Here is a 26782-nt window from a genome sequence, read left to right on the forward strand (position 1 = left end):
TCTCCTACTCTCAGCTCTCCTTCACCTCCTCAAACCATCCAAAGACAATGCACTGAGAAAATGTCCTGGGATCAGAGTAGCAGAGGCTGCACAGCTGTGAATATACTAGAAACTATAGAGTCACAGCTTAAAAGGTGAGTTTCATGGGACATATCTCAATAAAGGGTTAATACTAGTTTAAAATGTAACCACTCAGAAAGTTAAAAGTGTATCCTTTACACAATTGAACCTTTATAATTCTTTTTAAAGCCATGACATCACTGTGGGATTTGCTACTTTGGATACAGTCCACAGCACTGAAAACTACTTTCAGTTAAAATGAAGTTACAACTATGTATCTATACAGATCTCAAGTGCCTTCCTCATGTTATCAGAAGGTGTCAGCCTATCAGAGAGGGACAGGAAGCTTGGAAAAGTGCAGGGTTTAGTGAAAGAAAGGTCGATTCTCAAGGAGATGGGGCTGCAGTGACAATAACGACGGGCATCGGGACAGCAGGGACTGACTGTGAAGCTGGCACACGGACCAGGCAGGGTTTTGCTCTCTTGTACCCAAGGTCACTAAGAGGGGGGAGCTGGCTGCACCTACCAACCAACATCTGTTTCTACCCAGAGGAGTTCCTGGCTAGTGCTGTCAACTTGGAAATTGGAGTCCACTCAAAAGCAGCTCAGAAGAACGGCCTGGTGACTTCTACTTCTGTTAAAGCCACTGAAAATCTCCTGGAAGGTGGCTTTTCTCTGACATACACAGACCGCCATGCTTCAGAATGGCAACAGATTCTTCAGCAACAATAACAACATGCAAGCGGCTTTTCTAACCAGTTTCCTCCCCCTCCCCCAGCCAGTTACATTCCTCCTCCAAAAACATGACTCCGGGCAGTTCCAGAGCTTGCACTGCTTTGCACCTGGAGGGAGAAGTTTCATGGCAGTGGCTCCCAGAGGAAGGAAAATGCAGCTAGCAAACAGGCACACGCACACTGGCTGGGTTAACTGAGTCCTCTGGGTTCTCACAGCTTTCAGAGTCAGCCACCAACATGTGTGAAATGTCACGGGCAGGATCTGAAGAAATGGAGACGGGACTCACAGGGCGGGAGGAAGGAGGAAGGAGACCTTGGCATCAGGGGCAGAACTATGCCAAACACGTGGTAGGTAAACACCCAGGAAGGCTCAGCGGTGACCACATCCCTAGTCCTGGAGGCTGGTGACAAGCAAGGACAAGGGCCTTACAGCCCTAATTGCTACTGTGAGACATGAAAATTATGCGTCGGCTTTGGTCAGAAACACAGGTGCCACCTCAACTTCCAAAAGCAGAGAGAGAAAAAAGGTTTCTCTCTTCTATTTCTTTTACATGTGTGATTTTAAAAATGAGCCAAGTTCTACCAAACCAAATCATGATTACAAAACTTATACTGACTAAGCCGCACGCGTTTCTTTAACCCAAGTCATCTGGGTAGTGTCCCGGTGGTTAATGCCACTCCTGTTGTGAACCAAAAGGTCAGCGGTTCAAATCCACCAGGGGCCCTGTGGGAGAAAGGTGTGGCAGCCTGCTGCTGCAGAGATAAAGCCCGGGAAACCCTCTGGGGCAAGTTAGTTCTACTCTGTCCTGCAGGGTCACCCTGAGTGGGAATTGACTTGACAGAAACAGGTTTCGTGCGTAAAGTTGAACTAGTCCTATAGGCAACGACATCCACATTTTCCAGCCTCTTTATTACTTCGAATGTCAGCCGGAAAAGACAAGCTCAGGCAAGTACAAGTATGTGAGGCACACATGGGAGGAAGGTGCTGCACACGCCATGAGCTCTGCTGCCTCTGCTCTCGTCCATGCCCTCCAACCAGTCCTCAGGCCCCTTCTACGGATTGGGAGACTGAGGACTAGCAAGGTTACATGGCTAATAACTCACCTGAGTCGATTCTGACTCAGAGAGGCACTACTGGACAAAGTGAATCACCCCATACGGTTTCCGAGGCTGCAAAGCTCACCCGGAGCAGACCGTCCCATCTCTCTCCCGCCCAGCAGCCTGTGGGTTCCCGCAGCCACGCCAGGCAGGGCAATCAGGACCAGAACTCAGCTCTGATTTGACCTGTACACCTGGGCTCCTGTCACTTCTCCATACAGCTGCGAGATTAATCATTGACCACACACCCCAGGTCACCCCTTGGCCAGAAGGCTGTTCACATTGTCCTGCACTCCTTCTGTCTCTGGTCAACAAGAGGGGGTCCCTTCAAAGGTCCCAGCTGGAGTCCCACTCCCCGCCCCAAGGTGGGTGTCCCTCAAGAAACTTTTTTACCCTCTTGGCGATCTCGGAGCAACAGGTGGAGAGATTAGGAAGACAGAGACAACCACCAACAAACCAGCCAAGGTGGACAGCAACGAAAGCAGCACCCATCAGCCAGGTGTTTCCATGCAAGGAACAGACCCCAAAGCATGCACACTTCGCAGGGTCTCACCACCCAAAAGCTCAGTGGCTGAGGACACCTGCCCCGGGGGTGAGGCGGCCTCTCGCATGCTCAGGTGCAGAGTGGAGTTCCAGCGGCCAGGAGGCCCCCGATCTTGCCCAGGACGCTCCTTTGGGGGGGGGGGGGGACCGAGGCTGGAGGCCAATGCCCTTTCCCGCTTGAGGAGGGGGCTGCACCGCCAAGGGCCGGGGCCTGCGGGCAGCGTCTCCGCCCATGCATTCTCCGCGAGCACCTCCAGGCCCCCCAGGGCTGCAGCCTCGGGACGCCCGGGCGGAGGAGACCCCGGGGTCGGCCGGTGGGAGGGCCTGGGGCAGCCCAGGGGTCCAGCGCCGGGTCTGGAGGCGCCCTCCCGGAGACCGAGGCCTCCCTCCCGGACCCTTCGCCCCTTCTGACCCGCTCCGCCGCTCTCACCTCGCTCCTGTCCCCGCGGGTCACTCGCTGTCCGCTCTGAAGCCGCTCTGCCAACCGCTGCAATGCCTCTCCCGGAGGCACAGCTGCCCCCAGTGCGGAGCCGGAAGCGGGAAGCCGCAGAGCACGACCTGCGCAGGCGCAGTCCCATCATTCTGGATGAGACGGGGCGTGGCTCACGGGGGTGTGGTCTTATGGGCGTGGTTTTGTGGGGCGGGGCCAGAACCTCGGACTTTGCCTGGGGCTGGACCCTGGAGCTCCAGGGTCTGTGTGTCCGCCAGACGTCCTCGTGGGGAAAGGGGAGGTGAAGCGAGGATTTGCCGATGAGGAAGCCTCTTAGGGAACACAAGCAGGACGGGCGGGCGCCTGCGGTGGTCAGCAGACTTGAGGGCACTTGAAAAGGGAGGGTCAGAGGGTCAGTAGGGTCTGGAACCTGGGAGGCAGAGCAGGCTACAGAAAGGATCATCTGGGGAGAATGAGTTAGGTTCTACCTGTCAGGTGTCACAGGTACCATGAGATACTCCAAAACACATATTCAAAGATGCCTCTAAGTACCCCCAAAATGACATTCCGAATATGAAAACCACACAATCAGAATCACGCAAAAGATCTCCAAGTGCCAGACACCTCCATCAGATGCCACCAGACTGGGTTTTCGACACCCAGAAACCTCAGAGACTCTACATGGGGAATTCCAGACACTCCAAAACATACTACACAGCCCAGTACAGCCCCCATGTGATACTCCCGGATTCTGAAACTCTAGGTAACACCCCCGCAAGTTCTATGCCTGTAGACACACCCCAAGTGCCCTGGACGCCAAAAGTGGTTAAGTGCGTGCTTGACAGACAACTAGCCAAAATCTGGAAAATTCTGCAGTTGTTGTGTTTGTTTTGTTTTTGTTTTTTTTTTATTATTATTTTTTTGTATGTGTACCGTCAAATCAGATCTGACTGGTACAGGAGGCGATTGTCCCTCCTTCTCCAGCAAAGCATCTGGGATTGCAGTGCAGTTTCTTGCCACTAGGCCACCAAAGCTCACCAAATTCTGCAGTTTTGAACCCACCTAGGGAACCCTGGTGGCCTAGTGGTAAGGAGCTGTCCTGCCAACCCTAAGCTCAGTGGTTTGGATCCACTAGCTGCTACACAGTTGAAAGATGGGCAGTCTCCTCCCATGGGATTTAATGACTCTGAAAATCTGCTGGGGATGGGGTCAACTATGGGTTGGTTCCAACACTCCAGTCCTCAACAAGAGGTGCCTCAGAAGAAAGGCCTGGTGATCTGGTTCTGAAACGTCACAGCCACTGAGCATGGTGGAACGGCTCTACTCTGACACTCACAGAAGTCGCCACAAGTCAAAATCAACTTGATGATGACTGGTAAGTAAGGTTTTTTGGTTTTGTGCACATGCTAGGCTTTCCCCAGTGCCAGCAGCCCTCACATGCTGTTATGACATCCCAGCCTTGACCCTTCATGCCCAGCAGCCCCCCACAGTCAGGGCAGTTGGTCAGTAATCAAGAGTCAGCCAAGTGGTTCTCATCCAAGATCCAGACAGGCTGAGAGGAACTCCTCAAACTGAACTACTTCATAGCATGCCTTCTTGTGGTTGTTAGGTGCCGTTGAGTCAAGTACAACTCATAGCAACCTTATGAACAAAATATCTGATCCCTGTTTTATCCTGCGCCATCCTCACCTATGACAGGAAATGTGGGGGGATTGGTGAAGGATAACAGAAGAGTCCTGAATGTCCCATGGATGGCCAAAAGAACAAAGATGTCTAGGAATAAGTACAGCCAGGATGCTACTTAGAAGCAAAGATTATAAAGCTTCATCTTACATACTTTAGACATGTTGCTAGGAGAGGCTAATTCCTTGGAAAAGGACATCATACTTGGAAAGGTGGGTGGTCAGTGAAAGAGAGGAAGACCCTCAATGAGATGCATTGACACAGGGCCTGCAGCAATGGGCTCAAGTGCATCAGCAATGATGAGGATGGTGCAGGATAGAACAGGATTCAGATCTGTTATTCATAGCATTGCTTTGAGATGTACTCAACTCGAAAGCTCCTAGCAACAAAATCACCAGAGGGGAAGGGATGGAGCCCTGAAGACACAATGCTCAACTATTAACTGAAAAGTTGGCTTGAATCCACGCTCGACTCCACGGGAGAACAGCCCAGCTGCTGAACTGGTCCCATAAACATTCTTAGCCTTGCAAACGCTATGGGATGGTTCTGTTGTCATGTGGGGTTAATGTGAGTTGGACTTCTTGCTACAACAATTGATGATGTTATATGTTGTTGTTGTTGTTATATGCCATTGAGTCGCTTGCAACTCATAGCGACCCTATGTACAACAGCCCTAAACTCTGCTCTGTCCTGTGCCAATCGCAGTCTCTGACACACCCATCCCGATTACCCCAGTCACTGTATCAATATATAACATGATTAATATAATTGATGCCACTAAATTATACATGTGAGAAATGTTAATGAACCCCCCAATCATATGTGGCAAAGAACTCTCAATCCAAAATCTGGGGGCAATGTCTCCAGACTATAGTATGTCAGTAGGTGACTGCCTTCAGTCAAAGTCCAGTTTTCAGAGTCAAGAGAAGGCAAATGTTCAGGAAACCCAAATTTCTAGAAGTTTAAGGCACTCCTTCACCAGACACCTCACCACAAGGGACCTCAGAAGTCTTAACTCCTTCACTTCAGAGGCCTCAGCTGGTGAGGGCAGCTTCTGACGTGGACTTTATTCCAAAGGCAGTGGGGAGCTATTGAAGGTATGAGGCAGCCGGAGTGGCACGGCTAGATTGGAAATGCAATGAAAGACATGAGACTGCTGTCAAGTCAGAACCGACTCAGCACCAACCCTCTAGCAGGTTTTCAGAGGCTGTACGTCACATTGGAGGAGACTGCTCATCTTCTCCCAACAAGCAGCTGGTGGATTTGAACTGCTGTCCTTGGTTTAGCAGGGCAACACCTTAACCCCTAGGCCACCAGAGCATCCAGCGCTGGAGAGAATGGTGGGCATTTAGGAGAAGTCTTAGGAGACCCAGTCAGATGGTAGACTCATCTGTCCATTGTAGGGTGTTTCACAGCATCGTGGACCTCAACCCACTTGGTGCCACTCACACCTCAAATCTTGACAGCCAAAACTGTCCCCAGACATTGCCATATCTCCCGGAGAAGAAGAAGTAAAATGACTCTGGGTTGGTCAAGTGAGACACCCTGACACTCCTAGGTCACCTGCTGTCAGCTTCTGGGGGGAGCTGGGCTGGGGCTTTGTCTTTCAGGATGAGTAAGAGTTAGGTGTTCCTAACTAAAAGAGAGGAAAAGGGAGTTCCAGGAAGAGCACTGTACAGGCAAGGAGCCGGTGACAAGGGATGTGCACAGTGACCAGAAGAACTCAGAGTGGCTGGCTGAGGAATGTGGGGTGGCCGAGGGAGGGAGGGGAAGGGTCAAGGGCCGGCACAGGATGTTGGGAATGGTGTTCTGTCAACAAAACGGGTGTCTAGGGAAGCCTCGATGCCAGGGAGACCCACCTTTCCTAACTGCCTTCAGGGTGACTCATTCTCTGCTCAGTTTAACTTCCTAGGAAGCTTTTTCCTCTAAGTGATGGCTAATAACGTCTGGCTCTGAATACTTCCCTGCCAGGTAAGCCTGTGACAAGTCCTACTTGGCAGGTATTGGCTCATTCATAGCTGTCCTGGCTCCACCCTCTCCTGGATGGGGTGCAGGGGACCCTGAAGAGAACACTCATGGTTGAGATGATAGCTTTGCCTCTTAGTGACTTTGTTGTTGTGTGCTGTTGAGTTGGAGCTGACCTTAGCTGACCTTCCAGCAAGTTTTCAGAGGCAGTTAATAGCATGGGCGGAGACTGCCTATCCTTCCCCCCCACCTCCCGCCAGGAGCAGCGGGTGGATTCGAACCATGTGCCTTCGAGATTGCAGAACAACTTCTCACTAGGCCAGTAATGATCAAGTGCTCGCCTCGCTCCCATGTAACAGATACTGTGCTAAATGCCACCCAAATTGTTTCTTTCATACTGAATGAAATCTTCCTTAATCTCAAAGGCTGTCACCTCTCAGTGGACTAGAGTTAATGATTCCTTTCCAAAAAAAAAAAGAGTCCCCAATGGGAACACTAATTTTATATAAGGAGCCACCAAACAGATGCCACCTTAGCCAAGTAAGGAAGAGAGACATTGCAGTGACAAGCCACGTAGATGGCACTAAAAATACAGAAATAATTACCATTGAGTTGACGCCCACTCATGGGGACTCCATGTGTCAACACTCCTGACACCAGCAGCCAGGAAATTAAAAGACGTATTGCGATGGGAAAGTCTGCTGTTAGGGACCTCTCCAAAGTACTGAAGAGCAATGGTGTCTAATGTCTCTCTGCAGACTAAGGTGCGTCTGATACAGGCCATGGTCTTTGCAATCAGGTGTTATGTGTCAGAGAGTTGGACAATGACTAGGGAGGATAGAAGGAGAATTGATGCCTTTGAGCTGTGGTGCTGGAGAAGAGTGTGGACTGCTAGGAGAACAAACAGATTCACCCTGGAGAGGGTTAAACCGGGTGGTTCCTTGGAGGCAAGGATTCTGAGGCTCCGTCTGACATACTTTGGGCATGTTGCAAGGAGGGACTGGTCCTTGGAGAGGGACATCATGCTTGGGAGGGTGGAGGGACAGCGCAGGAGGGAAAGGCCCTCTATGAGGTGGATTGATTCAGTGACTAAGGTAATTGGGATGAGTGTATTGGAGACAGTGTGATTGGCACAGGACAGAGCAGAGTGTGGGGCTGTTGTACATAGGGTCGCTATGAGTCGCAGGCAACTTGACGGCACATAACAACAACATGGGGACTCCACCTGTTACAGAGAAGGCCTACTGCAGAGTTTTCTGGGCTGTTACCCTTACAGAAGCAGATGGCCAGGGGTGGATTTGAACCACAAGCCTTTAGTGTAACAGCTGACTGAAAAGGCCAAGCTCCTAGTTGAAATACGATCTGATGATATTGTTGTGTGTGAGGAAGGACTCACAGCTGACCTTCCAGCAGGTTTTCAGGGGCTGTAAATCGAACAGCGAAAGGCTGCACATCCTTCTCCTTCACAGCAACTGGCGGATTCAAACCACTGTCCTTTGGGTTGGCAGCAGAGCTCCTAAGCTCAGCCATCAGAGCTCCCTACAGTGTGATCACATTGTTGTCATGTGCCGATTGTTATTGACCCGATGAACCCTGGGGTCAGGATCTGAACCCTGCCTTATCCTGTGTCATCCTCCTCATGTCTGATTTACTTGAGCCCATTGCTACAGTCATTGTGTCAACTAATCTCATTGAGAGGCTTCCTCTCTTTCCCTGACTATCCACCCTTCTCGGTATGATGGCCTTTTCCAAGGCTCCTCTTAATAACACGCTCAAAATATGTAAGACGAAGCTTCACCATCCTTGCCTCCAAGGAGTCTTCCGATTGCACTTCCTTGCAGACATGCTTGTTTGTTCTTTTGGCAGTCCATGGAATAGTCAGTACTCTTCTTCAACACCATAACTCAAAAGCCCTCCTCCTCCTCCTCCTCTTCTTCTTCTTCCTCCTCCTCCTCCTCTTCCTCTTCCTCTTCATTTTTTTTTTAAATGGAAGTTTATGGAGAACTTGGATTTCCATTCATTCATTGTTGCACATTTTCCTCCCAGCATCTATTCTTCTACTGTCATCCTTAGTCACTACAACTTTCAGATACATAACAAGTAACTGATAAGACAGTGGCTTGAATCAGGCCCACCTTAGTCTTTAAACCGATCTCATCGCTCCTTAACACCTTAGAGAGGTCCTTGACAGACGATTTTCCCAGTACAATACACCTTCTGATTTCTTGACTGCTGGTGCCAAGGGTTATGATTGTAGATATGAAGTGACTGAAATACCACAGCTTGGGTCAAGTGCACTTTAGTTCTCAAAGTGACATCCTTGCTCTTCAGTACTTTAAAGGGCACTTTTGCTTAGTGTACTAAATGGTGTTTGATTTCCTAACTGGCGCTTTCATGGGTGCTGATTCTGGATCCAAGTAAAGCAAAATCCTTGACGACTTCAGTCTTTACTTATGATGTTATTTATTGGCTCCACTATGAGATTTTTGTTTTGTTTTGTTTTACTTTCTTTTTTTTAAATTAAATTTTATTAGTTTTAATGAACATTTGCAGAGATTTTGGGTTTTCATTCATTCATTGTTGTACTGTTTTCTCCACCCTCATCCCCAGTTCGTTCTTCTTCCCCCCATGTCTGTTTTAATTGTCCAGTTGCCACAGTGCTTGTCAAAGCCAGTTCTGATTAATCTCCTTTGTCAGTGTGTCCCTTGCCATTCCCTATCACTCCTCCCTGAGAGAGACTTCACCCTGAGTCATAAGGAAAAGGGGATGGCGTATTCTCTTAGCTACTTCCTGCTGAAAAGGGATGCTGTGGGTTTCAGGGTCAAGGTCTTCTCTCACTACTCTAAAGGGCCCCTTTGGCAGTAGGAAACACATAGACTATTATGGAGATTGATTTTGGAATTTAGATGCACTTGTTTTACTTTCGTTGACCTGCTTTCCACACCGAAGGCTATAGCCTTCGATATTTATCATCAAATGCCTCAGTCCTCTTAGCTTTCAGCAAGCAAGGCGTGTCATCTGCATATGAGAGGCTGTTAATGAGTCTTCCTCCAGTCACATAGCCTGACTTGTCAGATTGAATAAGTATTGTCAAAGTATATACACCTAAAGCATACCTTTCTTGATTTTTAACCCACGAAGTATCCCCTTACTTTAAAGATTTCTTGGTGTACGTAAAGCTTTTGCATGAATCAATTATGTGTATGATTACAAGATTCTGGTTTTCACAAATGCCTTCAGCACAGCTTGGACATCTTCCTTCAATACCATGAATTTCTGAGATGATTTTTTTGGGTTTTGTTTGTTGTTGTTTTTTGTACAGTGACTCTGCGTATCCCTTCTATCTTCTTTTGATGCTTCTACCTTCCTTTTGATGCCATTCAACATTTCCCTCACAATCCTTCACGATTCAACTCAAAGGCTTATTTCTTCCATTGTTTCATCTTGAGAAATGCCCACCACGTTCTCTTGGTCCCCCCAGGCCTTTGCACATTTCAGTGTAATATTGTATCTTCTTGAGCTTCCCTTTGAAATCTTTTCAGCTCTCTTTTTTCATCATTTCTTCCCCTGTGTTAACTTTTCTAAGTTATAGAGCAAGTTTCAGAGTCTTTTTGAACACCCGCAATGGTCTTTCTCTCCTGTATTTTTAATGACCCCTTGTTTTTTCCACGTCTACTGTCCTTGATGTAATTCCCCCACTTTCCAGTCTTTGGTAGTTAATATTCAATACATCAGATCTACTCTGAAGATGGTCTCCAAATTCATGGGAATGTACCAAAGGTCACACTTTGTCTTTGTGGACTTGTTCTTTGGCTTCAGTTTGAACTCACACAAGCAATTGATGGTCTATTCCACAGATGGTCCCTGGGCTAGTTCTGACTGATGATATCAAGCTCCTTCACTGTCTCTTTTGATTCCTGAGTATTCCATTTGGTGACGTCCACATGGACACTCACCACTGATGTTGTTGAGAAAACGTATCTTGTCATGAGTAAGTTGTTAGTTGTGGACTATCTCATCATATGATCTCCAGGGTCATTTCTATTACCAAAGCAGTATTTACCCAACTACTGATCCTTCTTCCCTTCCAACCTTTGTCTTCCAGCCACCGGTAATTAGTGACTCATCTTGATTTCATGTTTGAGGAAGCTCTGACTTCAGGAGTTAGTAGTAAGCCTCAGTTTCATCACCTTTGGCTTTAGAGGCTGGTGTATAATTGGAATAATAAGTTGTCTTACAGGTCTTCCTTGGAGACCTATGGCTATTATCCCTGATGGACAGCACTGCGTTTCAGGAAAGATCTTGAAATCATCTTGATGTTGAAGTGACAGCACTCCTCTTCACTTTGTCATTTCATTCTTGACATAATTGACCGTAAGAATCAGATCCCAAATGCCCAGTGCCACCGGTCCACTTCAGCTCACTAATGTCTGAGCCATTGATCTCTAGCTGCTCCATTTCACAGTTTCCAGCCCTCCTTGAGTCCTACTCCATACAGTCCATGTCCTAATCACTGGCGGCTGCATGCAGCTGTTTCTTCTTATTTTGAGTTAGGCCATGTCAGCAAAGGAAGGTCTTGAAAGCGTTACTTCATTCATGCCTTTAAAATAGGTTCTACTATGAGGAAACAGCCTTTCTGCAGCTGTATCTTGTGTGCCTTTCAACCTGAGAGATGCATCTTCCCGCAGCATTTTGTTGATTGTTGTTATGTGTCTTTGAGTCACCTGTGACCCATAGAAACCCTACGTACAAAAGCTCTGAAGTCTGCCATGTCCTGGGCCGGTTTCACTGACTCTGACACACCTACCCCCATTGCTCCAGTCACTGAATCAATCCATCTCATTTGGGGTCTCCCTCTCCTGCACTGCCCGTCCACCCTTCTGAGCATGATGTATTTCTCCAAGGATTGTCCCTCCTGGCCATGTGTCCAAAGTATGTGAGTTGGAGCTTCAAAATCCTAGCCTCCAAGGAAAAACATGGTTTTACCCTCTACAAGACAGACAGACCTATTTGTTTTCTTGGTGGTCCATGGTATGTTCAAGACTCTTCTCCAGCACCACAACTCAAAGGCATTGATTCTTCTTCTGTCATCCTTAGTCATTGTCCAGCTCTCTGATGCACAGCAAGTAATTGTGAAGACTATGGCCTGGATTAGGCGCACCTTAGTCTCTAGGAAGACATCGTTGCTTCTCAGTATTGTGCAGAGATCCCTGACAGCAAGCAGACTTCCCCAATGCAGTTCATCTTTTGAGTCCCTAACTGCTGGTGGCAAGTGTGCTAATTGTGGAGCCAAGCAGGCTGAAATTGTTAACAATTTCAGTTTCTTCTCCATCTATCATGGTCCTGCCAGTTGGCCCAGTGATAAGAATCCATATTGAAGACAACCGTCCGTGACCTTCTGCAGCAAGCGCTACAGCACACAATAGTCTCCTCCTCTTCCTAAACTCTTCACTGGCTGATTATTCCAGAAGTACACTCCCAGTCCTTTTTCCTTGCCCGTGTCTGAGCTGGGAAGCTCTGCTGGAACCTGCCCACCATACGTGATCTTGCTGCTAGTTGAAATATTGTTAGCATCACTTCCAGCACATGTATGAGTAGGGTACGACACACTGGCACATGAATGTGAAATTCTCTGTCACCGCCTGCTCTGTTTATGGTGCTGGGGAATTTGGCAATGGATACCAGTGATGGCTGCACCACCTAACTGCAACTACTGAATTATACCCATGAAACAATGCTGAATTGACAAATGTGTTACTGATAGAGCAACTGATAGTCTGCTCTGCACAGGGTCCATGACCTAGTTCTGACTGATAAGACCGAGCTTCACCATTGTCTATTTTTGCACCTGGGTGGTGCAAACAGTTCACACCTGGCCTTAACCCAAAGGTTGGAGGTTCAAACCTACGCAGCAACTGCTTCTGTAAAATTACAGCCATGAAAAAACCACACGGAGCAGTTCTAGCCAGTAACACACGTGGATGCCAAACCTCAGAGTCAGTTGGAGGCCATGTTTTGGCTCTGGTGTTAGGGAACCCGGCTGGCAGAGTGGGTGATGTGTTGGGCTAGTTGAAAGGTCTGTGGTTCAAATCCACCAGTTGCACTGAGAGAAAGCGGAGGCAGTCTCTTCCCACAACGATCTACATACAGCCTTAGCATGACAGGAGGTGCCGTGAGTCAGAAGCGAGTTCATGGCAGAGGATCTGTTTATGTCCACACAGGGAGACACAGGGAGACCTTGTAAAGACGGAGGGTTTGGTTCCAGATCATCACCATAAAGTGAGTCAGATGCCTATTTCGTTTTCTCAGAGCATATAAACCTTATGCCAGCACTGCACACCGGTCTATGAGGCATACAACAGTATTATGAAAACAAGGCTTGAACTCTGGTAAGAACGAGCTATATGCCAGGCAGAGACGCCAAGCGGGCCCCTGCTGCAGGAGACACTGTGTCAACAGACTTGCGCTGCCCCTGACTTTCATGTTATTAAAAAAGATGCGATAAAATGAAGTTGCCATAAAATGAGTTACGCTTGTACTGAGAATATGTTTTGTTTTTTTTTAAAGGGTGAACCGACTTCCCCCTGGTCTTACCAGATCTCAGGAAGGGTTTGCCGCACAGGGGGCAGTTGGAGTGGCCACAGAAGGTCCCTGGCACCAGCTGGTGTCCGCTGACACACTCCCGCCTCTCTCGAGCGTCCTGGCCCTTGTCCTTCAGCTGGGCTGGGCTCTTGCCCTGTTGGGGGGAGATGGTCTTAGGAGGGTCCACTCCTTGGGCAGGAGGGCAGCCCGGGGATCCCTGAGCAGGGAGGGCAGAGGGGATGCCGTGGAGGTAGGGTGCACCCCAGTGTGTCCCCCGCCCTGGCCTCTGACCTTCTCCTTCTGCCTGGTGACCCGGCTGCGCAGGGAGCTGAGACTGCGCCTCACTCTGGTGCCTCTGCTGCTTTGCTCTGCTCTGCCTCCACTGTCCTCATTCCTGAGGGGCGGAGAGGTAGATGAGGAGGGGGCTGCGGACAGCCCTGGGGTCACCCTGAGATCCACACGGAACCATCTCCTGGATCCCACCTGTCTTGATTCCCTCCTTCTGGGCCCCTGGCTCCCTCTGGCCTGCTACTGACATCTCCACTCAACACACAATGCCAGGCGTTGGTCAGTTTCAGGGAGGAAGAGCAGAGACTGACATTTGCAGAAAGGAGCCTGAGTATTATCGTGGGTTACAGGTTTTGCCGCTAACCGAAAGGTCATTGGTTCGAATCCACTAGCTGCTCTGAGAGAGAAAGTTGGACAGCCCCCCCTCGTATAGATTTCTAGCCTCGGAAGCTGATTGGAGGCTTGCCAGGGGCAGGAGCAGGCTCGGCAGCTGTGGCTTGTTCCAGTGGCCTTGGGTTTACGAGGTGCAGGGAGTAAGCACTGCAGGTCATGCGAGGGGCCTTGGGGGTCTCCCAGGCTGGGAAGCTTGGCTCTGACCACCTCTGACCCCTTCCCTCTGACTTCCCACCCTGCAGCTACCAGTCAGACTCCAACTCACAGCAGCCCCATGTGTGTCACATAGAACTGTGCTTCAGAGGACTCTCAACCACTATTTTCAGGAATACATTGCCAGGTCTTTCTTCTGAGGCACCTCTAGGTGGTTTTGAACCACCAGCTTTTCATCTAGTAGTTAAGTGTGCCCAGCACTCCTCTCTCCTCCAATATCCAAACCAAAGAGCAAAACCTGTTGCTTTCAAGTGGCTTCATTTTCACTGCTTAGGAAGCTAGTTGGCAAAGAAATCTTGTTGCTAAGTCTCCACTCCATTTATTGGAAAACTCTCTTCCTTCAGGACCCTACTCTAGCGATCACCTCCTCCAGGAAGTCCTCCTGTGTGTACCCTACCCCCAGAGTGCACGAATGGGAGCCCCTTCTTCTCTCATCTTCCTATTGCAGGGAGAGGATGGCGTAGACTCTTGTTCTCCAGCCAAAGCCCAGTCCTGGGGGGCATGGGTAAATACCACCTGTAATTCAGCCCCTGCCCCCACCTGCAGTCCCCAGGTCTACACACTTACTCAGACAGGAACTCGAACCAGGTGATGTTGGAGTGGGGGGGACCAGGGCTGGCTGACAACCGAGCCCTCTGCCGGGACCTATGGGTCAGAGGGGACAGACGTCTGGTCTGGTCAGCCCCGCCTTCTCCATTCAAACCCCCCCCCCCCAGACTCCACAGATCGGTGTGTTTATTACTACCGTTTCCAGAAGAGGGCAGCAAAGTGCCCTGACTGAACAAAAGGTGTGCCAAGGAGCCCTTCTCACCTGAGACACCTTGTTCTCATCTGCATAAATGCACCCCAAAGGCTTGTCAGTGGCACTCCCCAGCTCTTGTCCCCTGCCCTTGTCCCCACCAGTTTCTCCTCTCACATCCCTGTGCCCATTTCTCTCCCTTTCTGCTCCACTTCTGTCCTACCAACATGTCCCTCAGTCCATTCCCACATCTATTTCCAGCATCTCAGTCTGGAGACTAAAATGTGCCTGATCCAGGCCATGGTCTTCACAATTGTTTGCTATGCATCAGAAAGCTGGACAATGGAGGGAGGGATTGCATAACAATGAAAGAATTTTTCTTTCACGTTTCAAAGAGAAGCTCGAACTGGCGGGTGGGGGGAGAAAAGTGCAACAAAGAATGAATGAAATCCAAAGTCTCTGTAAATTTTCATTAAAATTAATAATAATAATAAATTTTTTTTAAAGAAAGCTGAACAATGACTAGGGATGATAGAAGGAAAATTGAGGCCTTTGAATTGTGGTGCAGAGGAAGAGTATTGAATATATACCATGGACTGCTAGGAGAACAAACAGGTTTGTTCTAGAGAGAGTGAGACCAGGCTGCTCCTTGGACACAAGGATTCTGAGGCTTCGTCTGACATATTTTGGACACGTTGCAAGGAGGGACAAGTCCTTGGAGAAGGATGTCATGCTTGGGAGGGTGGAGAGACAGCATAAGAGAGGAAGACCCTCTTTGAGATGGATTGATTCAGTGACTGGGGTAATGAGGGTAGGTGTGTCAGAAACAGTAAGGTTGGCTTAGGATAGAGCAGGGTTCAGAGCTGTTGTACATAGGGTCACTATGAGTGGCAAGTGACCTGATGGCACAAAACAACTCCAGGCGAGATGGATTGACTCAGTGACTGTGGCAGAGGGGTTGGGTACGTCGAGGTGGTGAGTTGGCTCAGGACAGGGCAGGGTTCAGAGCCATTGTTGATAGGGTCACTGTGAATTGAAGTCAACTTAATGGCACATAACAACAACCACCACCCCCCATTGTACCTGTTCCCCAGTTCTGTTCTCCCATGCCTGACCGCACACCTGTTTCTCTCCTCCATCCTCCTTGCTTACCTCCTCATTTTGGTCCCCCACGTTTGTCCCCTCACACGTGTCTCCTTCACCTGATCCTCACACCTGTCTCTTCTTACCTGTCTTCTCACATCTGGTATTCAAACCCCTTTTGTCCATCTACCATGCCTGTCCCCAACACTGGTCTCCCATATCTGTCCTCCCACACCTCTCCCCTCACACGTGGCCCCCACATCTGTCACTCCCTACTCACCCATGGTACTGTCGGAGTTCTTGAAGCACTTGCTGGACGATCAGCCTGGAGGGGGGACAGAGTAGCCCACGGTGGGCCCGGGTTACCCAAGCAGTCCCCAAGAGGACCCTCAAAACTGATTCCTCTCCCTCCCAAACTGGGAGGCCCCACTCCTCTTCTTCGTGGCTGGCTGGGGCCCCTTCTTTGGAAGGATGGTGTGAAGGGTGGGGCAAACAGGTTAGGGGGACTGAGGGGAACAGGCACATGACCTCACCACCTTCTCCCTCAGACTTAACCAAGGGGTGCACCCACTGGAGTCCGTCGGCTGCGGGGAATACTCACACGTGGTCGGGTTCCACGTGGTCCTTTTCCAGGCTTTCCAGCACCGGAGGGTCCAGACCTGCAAGGAGTCCCAGCCCACGATGCACAGGTGTGAAGGGCGCACCTGGGGACATCCTGGACCCACCCTGAAAGCCCCCAGACAGGCAGGCCCACGGACAGCATGTAGCCCCGCCTCTCTAGGGCGGGCCTCCAGGACACCCCACCCCCCCAAGCCCTCCCACGAGAGTCGTTGCGAACCCCTATGGACAGGTTAGAAATGCCCCACACCTGTTTTCAGGATGTAGTGTGAGTTGGTTGTTTTTGTTTTTATTGGGGTTGGTTTTTTTTTAAGCAGCTATTTTATTTGAGTGAAAGTTTACAAATCTGATTTTTCCCAATCATTCATAGGCAGTAATCACCATTAATTGCTGCAATTAACTTATTACAACGTCTAAACAAACTCTTATTATATATTGCTGATCGAGAATGTGATTTTTATGGAAGCAGATTGATGGCCATGTCTTTTCTGTGTCTGGTGTGTTCAAACCGATGACCCTTCGACTAGTAGTTAAGCTCATTAAACCATAGTGGCACCAGGACTGCTTTTCTGGGTCCTCTAGAGCCCCAGAAGTCTCCCCAGGGTACCCTAAGCCCACCCCAGTCTCTTTTCTTTCCCTGGGGTTCATCAGGGGTCCTTCTCAGGGTCCCTTCCTGTGAAACCTTCTGTCTCTCCTCTCCCCCCCTGCCTTCCCCAGTCTGGGCACCTTGAACTGCTGGACTGGGCACCTCCAAATCCTGAGGGAGTTTCAGGGAGCTGATCTCGTTGGCTGACACTGGAAATGACCTGGACCGTCCTCTTTTCTCTGCGACACCAACTTCCTGCAGGGGGAAGGGAATAAGCGTACCTCTAAGCCAGGAGGGGGTCCCTTTGTGGTGGAACAGTTGATGTGTTCATCTACTACCCATCAGGTTGGAAGTTCAAATCTACCCAGAGGCTTGGGAAAACTCAGCCACTAAAAACTCCATGGAACACCATTCTTCTCTGACAGACACGGGGGTCATCATGTGCTGGGGTCAACTGTAGGTCCCCGAGGTTAGAGAGAGTTCCCAGCCTCAGCCTGACACCACTTCTAAGGACCTAGGGGGATACCTTCAGCACTGATCTTACGTTCTGGCTGGTCCCCCTGAGCTGGAGCTCCAGAACTTGGTACCACACGCTCCCCATCCTGGGCTGCAGGCAGGGTCAGGATTTCCCCGGAGGTCATAGTCATGGCCAAAGATCCTCTAGCCATGGGCCGCAGCCCAGCACACACCACCAGCTGAGGCCTAGACAAGCCCTCCCTAGCCAGTGACTCCAAGCCCAGCCCAAGCTCCCAGCACAGCCCCACCCAGATTCTCCGGAGCTGAGATGAATGCACTGAGTGGGAGATGTGTCTTTTGCCAATATCCCCAGTGCTGGCTCCTGCCACGAGGGTGCATCCCCCTAGGCTGGGCTGGGATCTCAGGATGCAGGTGCCCCCGTGTGGACAACATCATGAAGTGCTCCCCCTTTCCTGAGTGGTGAGCCCCATCCACCAGCAGGGGTACAGCACTCCTTCCCACTCACATCCCTGCTGTTGCTTCCCCCGCCCCCCCGGGAGGGACAGAGGGTAACACCCACTTTGTCTGGGTGCTCTGCTGGGCTCTCACTTCCAGATGGGCATCCTTTGGTCCAAGCCTGCAGGCCTCCTCCAGGCAGGTTCAGAGTGAGGCTGGCCAGCGTCCGTGGGAGAGAGGGTCCCTCTTCTGCCTCCAAAGAGTCGAGGCTGAGCCTGGAGGGGAAACATGGGGAGCTGAGGTTTCAACTAGCCTCCCCAGGCCACGGAGGGCTTGAAGGACCTGCAGGTGAGCCTTCAAAGATAGGAAGGGGCAGCGTGGAGTGGAGAGGAAGACTGCTCAAGGGGTACCCATCATTTTCACCCAGGCTGGATTAGGGGTGCTGGGTTGGTGGAGATGGAGGACTTGCTGGAGTATCCCTCATCATTTCAGGGGGTGTAGAGTTGGGCACCCATCTGTGCTTTGATCATCAGTGCAGCCGTGGTTTGCACATATATGTACAACTAATGTGCAGATGCTGGGCTGAGGCGTGTGTGTGTACAAGCCTGCAGGTTGAGTGTGGGTGAGTGTACACATACAGGTGCATGGAGCCTGCAGTTTGGGCTCCTGTACAAGTTTGCCATGCACCAAGGTGCTATGCACTTGACTTTGCACAACTGGGTAAGCCTGTGTGTACACCTGTGTGTGCTCCCGGGGGGGAGGGCCCTCCGGGCTGGTCCCTGACATGCGGACACCCCTGGTGACCCTTAAGCTGATTTAGAAGCCGTGTCCTGCTCTGGCGGGGTGTCCTGGGAACAAGCAGAAGCGGGGACTGACCTCTGCCAGTTCTCGGAGCAGCTTCGCGACCTCTCCCAGCTGCGCCTCCTAGCCCGTGGATCCAGTGCCCTCGCCAAGGCGCAGAAGGGTGACTCTCCCCCAGCTTTGCTGGAGGGGGCACTGTCTCTGGTTCTTGCAGATTGGCCGTGGGAATGGGCCCCCAGGCCCAGGTCCTGGAGGTACTCGCTGCCTTGAAGAGCCCCCAGGTCCAGGCTGAGGTCCTCAGAGCTCTCGTCCAGCTGTCCCAGAATGCCATCTTCTTCCTGTGGGCAGGTGTGAGAAAGAGGTGCTGGTGAGAGTGGCAGAGCCTGCAGCCTTCTGACCACAAGGCCCCCCACTCCCCAACACCAGACCCTGTCCACCCCTCTGTCCAGCCTGGGCTCAGCGCCCTGCTCCTGGAGAGTGGGGTGGAGCTTCTAGTGCCCCATCCAGCCTGGTCCCTTTAAGATTTCTCCCCCCAAAGTGTCAGTGTCAGGATTCTGATTCCACTAGAACTAGTGGCTTTAAGGCTCTGGGAAGACTCATTTGCAAATGCCAGTTGTGAAGATGCAGGTGAGGAGGTGACTGCGAGGGACTGATGCCCTTGCCCGGAATCTGTGCTCAGTTCCTAATGACGCCTTCAAATAGGGGCCCTGGTGGTGCCACGGTCAAGTGCTTGACTGGTACCAGAAGGCGAAGGTTGAGGCCGTCAGCTTCCATAACGATGTTGGCCTTTGATTCCCTGTGGGTCAGTGCTACGCTGTCCTCCAGGGTCACTATGTGTCTGAGTCAGCTTGACAGCAGTGGGTGGGTTTAGTGCGGTTTGCATAACACATTCTGTTTGGGTAAACACGACCCTGCTTGGAAATAGGGACTTCACTCTGTTTTGTTAATGAAGTCACACTTGAAGAGGTGTGTTCTAACCCTAAATCCTTGTGAGTTGTAAGAAGAGCAGAATGGACAGAGACACATGAGGGGAGAGGTGATGGAGGCAGGAGTGCGGACACAGCCAGCAATGCCCAGGGCCGCCCCAGCTACTGGAAGCTGAACTCAACAAGGACAGACCTTCTCCTGGACACAGGCCCTGAATTCAGACGTCTGGCTTTCCGATCTACAAGAAAAATCAATTTCTGTTCTTTCAAGCCACCCTTTTGTGGTTATTTGAAGGAGCCCCAGTGGGGAAGTATTGGCGAGAATGAAACCAGTTTGCTTTTTGAAGGCAAGGATTTTGAGGCTCACGTGCTTTGGGCATGTCCCCAGGAGGGACCAGTCCTTGGAGAAGGACATCATGCTTGGAAGGGTGGAGGGACAGTGCAGGAGAGGAAGGCCCTGGATGAGCCAAATCAACACAGTGACAGTCCCAATGGGGTCAGGTGCATTGGAGACAGTGAGACTGGCTCAGGAGAGGGCAGGGGTCAGAGCTATTTTGCATAGGATTGCTATGAGTTGTAGACAACTTGACAGCACATAACAACAGTGGCGTAGTGTGTAAGACTGGAAACTGAAAGTCCAGTAGTTTGACTCCACTAATGGTAAGGACTTGTGCTGCCATCCCAAAGGCACATGGTTTGAATCCCCCAGCTGCTCTCAGGGAGAAAGATGAAATTCTCTTCCCATATGATTTAGAGCCTCTGAAAACCCACTGGAGGGTAGCTACGAGTCAGTTCCCGCTTGACGGTACACAACAACAACAGTCTGTATGAGGGAGGAAGATAGGCAGTTTCCTCCTGTAAAAATTTACAACCTGGGAAGTCTGGTGGGGGCTGGTCTCTATGAGTGGGAATTCACTTGGTGGCGGTTTTGTGGAATTTGTGTTACAGCAGTCCTACGACGCTGAGACAGTTATCCTGGGTGTAAACGGCAACATTTCATCCGTCAGCCACCTGGCCTTTTCCCTGGGCTGCTCCAGCCTCCCCCATGGTCTCCTAGACTCCAGCCTGTGTCACTAGATTGAAGAAATTAAGTCACTAATCGTGGGCACAAAATTTAAGAAAATGTCTACAAACGTATCTCATTATTGTCAAGTGTTTCCTGACTTGTGATGGCTTAACAGGAAGAGACAGTTTCATACTTCTTCCAGGCAGCTGCAGGTGGACTCAAACCACTGACCTTTAGGTTAGCAGCCCAACACACAAAGCACTATGCAGCAGGGCCCCTTCCCAGACATAGGTTATCACCACTCTTCTTTATTTCCATGGATTCTGGGCGTTTTCTATAAATGGAGTCATATGCTTTGTGATGCAGTATCTTCACGAATCGAAATGCACACAAGATTTGTTGAAAAAGAGAAATAAGATATTGTCATGGGTTGAACTGGGTCCTCCCCAAATACAGGGATGTGGTGATGCAGTGTGGAAGCAGTGTAATCAACCCCCACGATCTGAAAGGCCAAATGGTTGTAAAAGTATCAAGGGTGGATTGTAAGCGGCACTCCCCTAGAATGTGGCCTGTGACACCTTACATCTCACAAGAGACAAAGCATCACCAGAGAGAAGATCCCGGAGTGGAGTGCGCCCTGTGGACCAATGGCCTGGGCTGGGAAGCTCCTCCGAGTAGGGGAGGGCCAGGACCCAAGGGCATCTCCTGGGAACGCTGGGCCTGCAGTGCTTGAAGGCAACACCTTCCTCCAGAATCAACACAGACAGACAGACTCCAGAAAGCCAGTGCCCTGATGCTGGACTTGCAGCTTCTTAACCCACGAGAGATCCAACTTCTGTTAGATGCATTCACTTGTGTTTCTGTCACAGCAGCAGTAAAGAATTAAGACAGCTAACAGTCTATGACAAGGTGTGGAGGGCCCTTCGGTACAGATGGAGAAGGAAGCCAGTGTGGAAGGTCTGTGGTCACCTCAGCGACCTTCACCCTGCTCCATCACACTCTGTCCCTAAGCTGCTCTTTTGTTATCTCAAAGGTACGAAAAACACACTCTCACTAACAAAAACACAGAGAACTCTGTTCCCTTGATGGGATGCCATGCAAAAATGCAGGGCTTTAGGGAGCTCTGGGGGCCTAGTGGCAGGAAGCTGCACTGCAATCTCAGAGGTGCATGGTTCAAATCCACCAGATGCTGTGCTGGAGAAGCAGGGACAATCTCCTCCTGTACCAGTCAGATCCGATTTGACAGTACAGACAAAAATAACGAAAGAAAAAAAAATTAAACAAAAAAAAGAAGGGCTTTAGGATTTACAGCATAGGCTTTGGGAGGTGTGGGCCATCACACCAGGTCTGGCCAGGCTGCCAGGTTATGGGGGAAGGAGGGATGCTTGCATTAGGGCTGGGACATCATGGAAGAAGCCTCCAGTCTTGGAGACTGCCCTCCAATCTTGGCAACTGCCAGGCCTCGGCTCCACTGAGGGTCTCGGCTGGGAGGCGCAGGGTCCTTCCCTGCCTTGGGGTGTGGCAAGAGGTCTCCTCTGCTTCTGGTCTCTATCTTCACCCTTCTTGAGCTCTCTGCGGTTTTGGGCTTCTGGAACCACTCCCTTCTTTCTTTTTTTAAATGGTAAAACTATCTAAGAAGATCCTGAGTGGTGCAAATGACCAATGTATACACCGCTACTCAGTGAAAGGTTAAAGGTTTTAGTCCACTCAGAGGCACTAGGAAGAAAGGCCTCCCTCCCTTCCTCCCTCCCTCCCTCCCTCCTGTCTTCCTTCCTTCCTTATTGTGTTAACTCTTCACTTCTGAAAACTCAGCTCTGGATGGCTGCGAGGAGCAGCGGTCTACCCTGACTGGGCAACTGTGAGTTGGAATCTACTCAACAAATGGCCTTGAACTACAGACAGAAGATTTGCCCGTCCAACCATTTAGACAAGTCCAGGCAAGGAGCTCTGGTGGTGTTGCACGGCTAACCCAAAGGCTGCATGTCTCTGGAGGTTCAAACCCATGAGAAGGGGGCTCCATAGGTGAAACAGCCTTGGAAACCTGGTGGTAGATCAGTTCTGAGTCGGAACCAACTTAACTGCAGGGGGTGGTGTCTCTGATGTTCAGTGACACGGTGACATCCATCATGTCCTGGTCCACCACTACCCCCCATTTCCAAATGACTCCATCACTGGTAACAGATGTGCAGGCCGCTTTCCAAGCAGTGTCTTTACCTATTAAATAATAGCTCCTCTTCTCTCCTCCCATCCACTAAAACTGTGGAAGCGACGTCTCTGAATTGTGTTGTTGTTGTTGTTGTTAGGTGCCATTGAGTCGTGTACGACAAACAGCCACTCTATGGACAAAAGATCTGAACTCTGATCTATGCTGCGCCATCCTCACACTTCCTGACACACAGAAGCCCATTGCAGCAGTCACCGTGTCAATCTACTTACTTGGTTGAGCGTCTTCCTCTACTTTGCCGACCCTCCACCTTTCCCAGCATCATGTCTCTTTCCAAGGAATAGCCCCTTGTAGCAACATGTCCAAAGTATGTGAGGTGAAGCCTCATCATTTTTGCCTCCAAAGAGCAGTCTGGCTGCACCCTCTCCAGGACATATCTGTTTGTTCTTTTGGCCATCTGTGGGATGGCTGTTCAAATGCTGTTCTCCAACACCACAGCTCAAAGGCATCAATTCTTTTTCTGTCATCCCTGTTCATTGTCCAGCTCTCAGATGCATAGCAAGTAATTGCAAAGACTATGGCCTAAATCAGATGCACCTTAGTCCTCAAATTGACATCATTACTCCTCAATAATTTGGAGAGGTCCCTAACTGCAGATTTTCCCAGTGCAATGCATCTCCTCATTTCCTGACTCCTGGTACCAAGGGTGTTAATTGAATATGCCATGAACTGCTAAAAGAACCAACAGATCTATCTTGGACGAAGTTCAGGCAGGGTGCTTCTTAGGGGTAAGAATGATGAAACTTCTCACATAATCTGGGCATGCTGTCAGGAGGGTCTGTTCCCCAAGGATGACATCATGCTTGGAAAAGGAGAGGGTCAGCGAAGGAGAGGAAGGTCCTCAGTGAAACAGATCGATACCGTGACGGCAGCAATGGGCTTACACACAACAGAGATTGTGAGGTTGGTGTAGGCTTGAGTAATATGAAGTGGCTGTAAATCGTAGGTGAGTTGATGGCACCTGACAACTTATATGCCCCAGTTGCCACTAAATTGGTTCTGATTCACAGTGAACCCTCCTATGCATGTCAGAGCAGTATCACACTCTATAGGGTTTTCAGTGGCTGATTTTGGGGAATCAATCAGCAGGCCTTTCTTCCCAGCATTTCTATTATCATATTATTATTAGGTGCCATCAGGTTGAGTATGACTCATAGCGACCCTATGAACATCAGACCTGAACCCTGTCCTATCCTGTGCCATCTTCACTATCTCTGACACACTCAAGCCCATTGCTGCAGTCATTCTGCCAGTACACCTGTTTGAGGGTCTTCCTCTCCTTCCCTGTCCCTCTACCTTTCCAAGGATGAAGTCCTTTTCCAAGGAATAGCCCCTCCTAGCAAAATGCCTAAAGTATGTGAGACAAAGCTTCTCCACCCTTGCCTCCAAGGGGCACTCTGGTGGCACCTTCTCCAAGACGTCTCTCTTCGTTCTTTTGACAGATACTTTTTGAGATACTTAGCACTCTTCTCCAACTTTACAACTCAAAGACATCAATTTTTCTTCTGTCATTCTTATTAATCACGCAGCTCTCAGATGCATAGCAAGTGATTGAAAAGACCATGGTCCAGATCAGGCACACCTTAGTCTTCAAACTGACATCATTGTTCTTCAGTAATTTCGAGATATCTCAGAAGACTACAGACTTGCCCAGTGCAATATACCTCTTGATCTCCTGACTACTGGTACCAAGTGGGTTGATTGTGGACCCAAGTAAGATGTCCTTTTGGGATGAACTTAATTTGCTCAGCGTATTTTCTTGACCCGCCAGGACTTTATTTCTGTTCCTGGCTGTGTAATATTCCATTGTGCACATGGATCTTATTGTGTTCATCTGTCATCTGTGGACTCTTGGGTTCCTTTTAGCTACAGTGCATAGTGCAGATGTGAACTTGGGGAACAAAGATCTCTGCTTGCTTTTCTCTCATTAGGCTTGTTTCGCTCTTACTTCCCTGGCTGCACCCCCTCGTCCACCTTTCGTTCTTCAAACACTGGGCTAACTCAGTCTCCACATGGGATCTCTTTGTTTTGCTCGACCTCACCTTCAGCCCTCCCATCCTTGCCCCAATCTTGGTCGAAACACCCATCCCTCCACACTGGGCTGTCCAGCTCAATCCAGCCTTTCTGTGGCTTGCACAGCTGTCTACTCCTGATCTCCTTTCTCCTACCCCCTCCTTCCCATCCTGGTGCCTGGACCACTGCCTGCTGCCTCTCAGTCCTTCTGCCACCTCAAAAAGCTTTCCTGGTATCTCTGGTTCTCATCTTACTGTAAATATAAACACATCAGGACAGCCTCTTGGCCTGGACTGGTCCTCCTGCTTGCTGCTGTGTCTGGCCTCCCTCACGCCAGGCAGCAGTGGGAACCAGGCCAGAGCTGGGGAGCCAGGCAGTTACAGCACAGGGCGTCCTCGCTTGTCACCCGCAGGTACACAGAGGGTGGGAGGAGCCGGGGGCCCTTGGCTGGGAGCAAGGACTTCTCCCCCAGCTCCTGGGTGAGGAAGGACGGGACAAGGAACAAGGGAGGGATTTTCCAGGCCAGAGAGGATGCTATAAATCCAGACTCCAGCTTCCGGTGCCCAGGAAGCCTGGGGAGATGGGCCACCCCAGCCAGGTCCAGCTGAGAAGTGTCTCCGAATTCCTCACTCTTGTAAAGTTCATCCTGTACAGTTTTACATGGTACATGGACAAACTTTTAAAAATACATAGTCATTATTTTTGATGTATATTAGAGGGGGGAAAGGTGACTGGGTTGTGTGGACAGTTTGTACCAGGCAAGGACAAGGACAGAGAAATTCATCTCACAAACTTTGACTATGTTGCCAGGAAGGCCCTTGAAGAAGGATCTTTTGCTTGGAAAGGCACAGGAAAGGATATTACACTTGGAAAGGTTAGCACAGGAGAGGAAGAGCTTTGATGAGCTGGATTGACACAGTGACTGTACCAACGGGCTCAAGTATATCAGAGATGATGAGTGGCAGAGGATAGGACAGGGTTCAGGTTCATTGTTCATAGGGTCATTATGAGTCATGGTCAACTTGTTGATGTGTCTTCAAGTCACCTTCAACTCATACTGACCCTATGTACAACAGCTCGGAAGCCTGCCCTGTCCTAAGCCAGTCTTACTGACTCCAACACACCTACCCCCATTGCTCCAGTTACTCTTATCAATCCGTCTCATGCAGGGTCTTCCTCTCCTGTGCTGTCCCTCCACCCTTCCAAGCATGATGTCCTTCTCCAAGGATCGGTCCCTCCTGGCCATGTGCCCAAAGTATGTGATACAGAGCTTCAAAATCCTAGCCTCCAAGGAGAAACTTGGGTTCACTCTCTCCAAGACAGACTGACCTATTTGTTTTCTTGGCATCCATGATAGGTTCAAGACTCTTCTCCAGCACCACAACTCAAAGACATCAATTCTTCTTCTGTCATCCTTAGTCATTGTCCAGCCCTCTGATGCATAGCAAGTAATTGTGAAGACCATGGCCTGGATTAGACACACCTTAGTCTCTAGACTGGCATCATTGCTTTTCAGTACTCTGGAAAAGTCCCTGACAGCAGATTTTTCCCAGTGCAGTTTGTCTTTTGATTTCCTGACTGCTGGTGCCAAGACTGTTGATTGTGGAGCAGAGCAAGCTTTAATTGTTAACAACTTCAATCTCCTTCCTCCCCATCTATCATGGCGCTGCCAATTGGCACAGTGGTGAGAATCTTTGTCTTCTTGATGTTGAACTTCAATCCATGTTGAAGATTAGAGTCAACCAGATAGCACCTAACAAAAACAACTGAAAACTTGGTGGTTCAAATCCACCCAATGGCACAGTGGAAGAAAGGCCTGGCAACCTACTTCTGTAAGGACTTTAGTGAGGGACACCTCACTGAGCACCGTCCTACTCTGTAACAC

General features: G+C 49.9%; 1 protein-coding gene across 1 annotated transcript in view; it reads right to left on the reverse strand.

The window, feature by feature from the left end:
- ARHGEF18 (Rho/Rac guanine nucleotide exchange factor (GEF) 18) overlaps positions 1 to 26782 on the reverse strand; it is a 122733-nt gene that overhangs the window by 71815 nt on the left and 24136 nt on the right. Inside the window, exons 3-13 of the mRNA XM_006902676.1 lie at positions 18804 to 19066; positions 18052 to 18202; positions 17156 to 17270; positions 16413 to 16470; positions 16092 to 16136; positions 14557 to 14634; positions 13387 to 13489; positions 13108 to 13249; positions 12035 to 12062; positions 8312 to 8331; positions 2631 to 2659 (exon numbers count right to left, since the gene is read on the reverse strand). Of these exons, the coding sequence (XP_006902738.1) occupies positions 2631 to 2659; positions 8312 to 8331; positions 12035 to 12062; positions 13108 to 13249; positions 13387 to 13489; positions 14557 to 14634; positions 16092 to 16136; positions 16413 to 16470; positions 17156 to 17270; positions 18052 to 18202; positions 18804 to 19066 (1032 nt within the window). The remainder of the gene's footprint in view (positions 1 to 2630; positions 2660 to 8311; positions 8332 to 12034; positions 12063 to 13107; positions 13250 to 13386; positions 13490 to 14556; positions 14635 to 16091; positions 16137 to 16412; positions 16471 to 17155; positions 17271 to 18051; positions 18203 to 18803; positions 19067 to 26782) is intronic.

Source organism: Elephantulus edwardii, unplaced genomic scaffold (assembly GCF_000299155.1).
Source record: "Elephantulus edwardii isolate Elephantulus edwardi_28Jun2011 unplaced genomic scaffold, EleEdw1.0 scaffold00438, whole genome shotgun sequence".
NCBI lineage: Eukaryota > Metazoa > Chordata > Mammalia > Macroscelidea > Macroscelididae > Elephantulus > Elephantulus edwardii.